This window comes from Thermobia domestica, chromosome 9 (genome assembly GCF_964235325.1).
Source record: "Thermobia domestica chromosome 9, izTheDome1.hap1.1, whole genome shotgun sequence".
Taxonomy (NCBI): Eukaryota; Metazoa; Arthropoda; class Insecta; order Zygentoma; family Lepismatidae; genus Thermobia; species Thermobia domestica.
This window is the reverse complement of record NC_137462.1, coordinates 75,276,447-75,281,793: the sequence shown is the minus strand read 5'-3', so window position 1 is coordinate 75,281,793 and position 5,347 is coordinate 75,276,447. Positions and strand designations below refer to the sequence as shown.

At 33.0% G+C, this 5,347-nt stretch overlaps 1 protein-coding gene across 1 annotated transcript; it reads right to left on the bottom strand.

The window, feature by feature from the left end:
• Positions 1-1,583: 1,583 nt before the first annotated feature.
• On the bottom strand, positions 1,584-2,939 carry LOC145660886 (ionotropic receptor coreceptor Ir76b-like). Its single transcript, XM_081726316.1, has one exon. The coding sequence runs from the start codon at positions 2,937-2,939 to the stop codon at positions 1,584-1,586; it is 1,356 nt and encodes a 451-aa protein (XP_081582442.1).
• Positions 2,940-5,347: the final 2,408 nt, after the last annotated feature.

The window sequence follows — 5,347 nt, the reverse complement described above, 5'->3', positions numbered from 1 at the left end:
ATACAGTTTTTAAAAAGAAAGCGTAATTTTAAAAACCTGAGTCCAATATTTCATTGCAATTGCTTTCTATTTTTAAATTAGAATTAAAAATAAGCATAATGATCTACCACGGAGAAAACCAGTGATTGAACTTTCTTCTTTGTGAAAAGGAGATCAATAATCGCAGAAAAAATACCACTGTGTTTTATATTTACAAATAATAATAATAATATATAAGTGTGCCGCGAGAATCCAAGTAACACCCGTAGTGTGCCGCAAGTTGAAAAAGGTTGGGAAACGCTGCTCCAGATGTTCGTACAATTGGTTATAATATTTTTCGTTTCAACTGAAATCCTTCACTACGTATTTAAGTATCAACTAAGAAAACGTCTGTATTCTGCCATCTGTATTCAATGGTACCAGTAATATATAGGTAGAATATAATCAAGAAAAGGGGGGATTAAGCTCCTAAGTTCATATCATTTAGGTGTTTGTATACATATATTAATAGGAAAAAGTTTAGTTTTGCGCAATGTCTTGCTCATGAGAGGAGTTAAAATCAGAAAATTTCCCTTGCGCACGTCACTGAATGATACGAATGATTATTCATCGTAAGAGTCATATGATCAACTTTGAATATTTTTTTAAAAATTGCCATGTCAGAAAACTACAATGTTATCTTATACTTGTACTGCGAAGATAAATTACACTGTATATATCTCCATTGTACGCTATACACTGTATATATCATCATCATCATCATCATGATAAAAGGTATTCTGCCCTTATTGGCAGGTCACTTGACAGCTGAGAAGCTTTCATGCCCCACGGTCTTCCGCTAATCTCTTCGGCTTCACATATAATCTTTCTGTTTTTATATCGTCCTTTAATTGTAGCCTTTTTTCGCCCTGTCTTTTCAGGCACCGTACCTTCCAACACGTCCCTCATGATAAAATTTCTTCCTAGCCAATATCCCAACCAGTTTCTCTTCCTTTTCTCAACAATAACCAAAAGTGTTCTTTTGTCTCCCACAATTTCTAACACATCTCATTCGTCTTTCGATCGACTCAACTAATTCTTTCCATTCTTCTCACACCCACATTTCGAATGTTTCCAGTCCTTTTTCATGACTTTTACATAATGTCCATCTTTCCGCCACATACAGCACAACATTCCACACGAAGCATTTTATAGGTCTTTTTCTCAAGTCTTTATTCAAAGTCCCACAAAACAGATTTTCCTTCCTCCTAAAAGATTGTTTCCCCATTCCTATTCTTGCTTTTATTTCACGTTGTCTGTTGGCACTTCATACACACACCTATATACATATTAATTGTCTATCTTAAGACTAATTGATGAAATAAATTGGAAACATTTCAAGTCCAAATTGTTACATTAAGCATTACATAAATAGTGTAATATCACCTATCGTAGACCTGTTTAACTATAATTTGACTTTTGAGCACTCAAGAATGTTATGTATACTATTAAAAACTATTTCGGGTGGTTTAATATGAGGTCCACATATGATCCCAATCGAGATGATCAATTAGAGATACCTAAGAGATAACAATTAATCCATGTCAATACCACCAAAACTTCGTCTAGCGTTGTGATGCATCAACACGCACTTTCTCAGATGTTTTGAAGTAGAATCTGCATCTGTTAACTCTTTTTCTAACGAACAACGTATAGCAACCTAAATAGCTAAGGTTTACTTTACGATAATTTGTGTTATGTAAGTGAAACCACAAAACTTCGTGTACAAAAGCTAGAAAAGCAGTTAACAATCCAAATATTACAATTAGATAAGTTCCATAAAGATGACTGAGAGAAAGAATAACGTTTTCATTTTGATTTTTGTGGTCTAGAGTGAAGTCAAAATTTGAATAAATACCAAGTGAATAATCTTTCTCCAGTTTCTCAATTATTCCAGCATCAAGACATTGTGTGATTATTTTATTAAAATTATTTTGTAATGGAGATCCTTTCGGAAGTATCATAAGAGTTTTTGAAGACATTACAGTCTCTTTCGCAACATGTATCATCTTTGTAGCTGTTTTTGGTATCTTATTAGCTATGATATATTGCAAAACTAATTTGTCTGTAGCCACCGAATAGTTTCTGCATACTAGTATTTCATTCACCTCATTCTCAATGTCATTTCTTGTAATCCATCGATCATACACTGCTGTTGCTATTGGATCATCGGGATCTTTGTAGAAATTCCTCATCGGATTAACTCCTCCAAATGCAATATTAGCTGCAAGTAGCTCTTCCGCAGATTCAATCTCTAATTGGTATTTTGGATTGGTTAGAAAACTAATCAATGAACCTTTATACACCGTTGTAATTACTAAAGTATATAAAAGTAAGAGACACAACACTAATCGCAATAAATGAGATTGTGGCTCTTTAGTTGACATTCCTAGAAACACTGCTACAGAAAACAGTCCAGGGAAACCAGTTGTATTCATGAATTGAGCATCAATATTGGAGAAAAACTTTCGGATTATTATTAATAATATATTACAGAAGATAAACACAGTCACTATTGCTAACCACGTGTAAGCTTCAAATGGAAAAAATATATTCATCCAACTCGGGTAGAATCCAGCTGCTGGTACAGCCCATACTATTTCTTGAGTAACGACTCCTATTGTGGGGTCAAAGTATTTGTACCATTCGAAATTTCTGGTGAAAGCACCAATTCCGATATCTACTTTATTATGATATACATGGCCTAATACACGAGAGAAATTATTATGGAACCTTTTATTGTCCCAGCGGATATTCTCGACCGGTACGAAAGGCTTTGGTTGAAAATTCATTTTACTCCCTATAATCCTGATAAGTTTTCCCTCAATTCCACTTACTCTTGTGCTGTTGTCGTCATTTTGCTTTAAAATAACTTGAGGAGCAATTTCAGCCGTACCTACAACTAACGGACAACCACCCATATTTCTAGTTTTATCAGGAAAAATAGTAGTCCTCTCTCTATAAATTTCTTGGCATGTGTTTAACAGTTGTACACGAATAGCTTTGCCACACTGTCCTTCAAAGTTAAACAGATATGTATATAACATCACATTACTTGCACTATCATTTTCCGGTCGTCGCATCAGCACTACGTCTACTATTTTGTTATTATAAAATGTGGTAAATATTTCATTTAGACTTTGGAGAGAAACAGTGTCTTTTAAAATAACAATGTGTCTCCCTCGTGGGTTCCAAAAAAACTGTGTAGATGATGTCAATGTATACCCACTCTTTGCTATTATCAGGTAATTCGTGAAAAGTTCAAGATATTGTATAATATCTGTTGTAAGTAGAGAACTTACATGGATATTTACAAGAGTCAATTCTGACGAAAGTTTGTTCAAAATGTTATCAATTAAAATATTGCTATCTTCGCTGTCAAACATTACAAGTAGAGTATTATTCATATTTCCAAGATTAATAAGAGTATATAAACAGTTTGTAATCATAACATTATAATCAACATCACGTCTTATGCTGTCCATGAAAGCAGTAGTCGTTGCCACTAAGAGATGACTTATCAAGAGATATTCTGTTTTCATGATTTTAAAGCGCAGAATCGTACCTGCAAAATTAAAGCAAAATTTCAATCTGTATTCTACTAAAATTAAAATTAAGATTCAAAGGTATCGTATCGTAATTCGATAATAAATATTATATTCAGTAGGAGTAAAATTACATAAACCATTTGAGCCCTTTTCTTTTGACTAGAAAACAATAAAACATAATTTCTTTAGGTTTATCTGGCATAAATATACAATACAGATTAATGAATCTAGACTCTTAATTTGTATCAAATTTTCATCTGTAAGTAAAATAGTAAGAAACTAGTCAGTTTGAGATAGAAGATTCATTATGAGTTTAATTTTAAAATGAACCCCCATTCGGCTAGCTATCATTGTTGTAACGTAATGCGATATTTACGAAACTCCTTACTGCAACGGTAGTCCTCTAGTAGCTTAGATGATTTCATGTATAAAATATCTGCCAGAAATACTCATTCCATCCACTTCAAGGCAGCATCAGGATAAACGAACGCACCACTCTCAGTATATCCCTATTTGGGCTCTAGAAGGCACATTCTGGCCTTCTTTATCCACATGCCGAGATGCAAACACATAGCATGAACAGTTTCATCATCATTCAAAATTTGAAATTCCCGGTTCGTTGAGTCATAATGGTACAATTTGATTATATCATTTCAGTACAACAAGAAACTTTCTGAATGATGTTCTGCATGACTTCAATTTGAGAATTCTTAATGTTAGCTTCAGTTTGTTTGACAGCTTATTTTCGTCAATATATTTTAAATTTATCTTTTCCTGATACCGATTCGGATACTACAATTTTGCTCTATTTCTCACGGTTTTGCTCTCATACTTCTGATTCTCATTGGACAAATATCTGGATGAAGAGAGTATTTCTATAAGGCTTCCATTAGTTGTGAATAGCCTACCTTGAAGGTTAAAAAAAAATGAAATCTCTAGTGTAGTGTCTTACTATTGTGTGCTATAAATTAAATATGAATTGTTTATATCACATGAAGATGACTTCTACAGTTACTACATTTACAATATCAGCTAGTACAAATATACAGTTACCACTCAACCAAACCTTTAAGGACAATAATTGTAACAAATAACGTAACACCATGCGTATGTGTCTAAAATGTTTATTTTTGTAATGAAAGTAAATATACAATCAACCAAGAATAAAATAATATTCTTACTTTTCTGAAATTTGAAAATATTCTAATAGTTTTGATAACCAGTTCGAAAACTTTAGACTAAGGTTGAATGAAGTAATTCAAAGAACATCCAAATGCTACTAAAACTACCTTGAAATAGCGGTGTACAGGTGACCTTAGTATAGTGAATATAATGCAGTATTATTCTCCTAATAGATGCAATATCGTAGTATAGAACATTAGTCGATATCATAAAACAATACGTTACCTAAGTATTTTTCAGTGTATGACTGAAACACACATTATGCCCACGCGTATTTTCTTTCAAATCCTTTTGGTAGAAATGTTGAAATGACGGTAATGGCGCTTTTATGAAATCAACATAGTATTGTAGTAAACGCTTTCCCTGCACAATAAGCTATAACCCTTTAATGATAAACTTATTTGCCTTAACACTTCAGAAAATGGCACACGATGTGTGGAAATAGTTGTCGAGTTTTTTTCCTCCTGGACGTTTAGCTTAGGTAAGATTAGGCAAAGACAGCTCAAATTAAATATATATATATATATATATATATGAAACTGTACTATTTGAAGTAAACTAATCCGGTGAATTGAATATGAATGAAGCTTGAAGGAACG

Bases quoted from the DNA above. Each gene is read 5' to 3' on its own strand.
- LOC145660886 (XM_081726316.1), bottom strand. From the start codon at position 2,939: ATGGGTGGTTGTCCGTTAGTTGTAGGTACGGCTGAAATTGCTCCTCAA.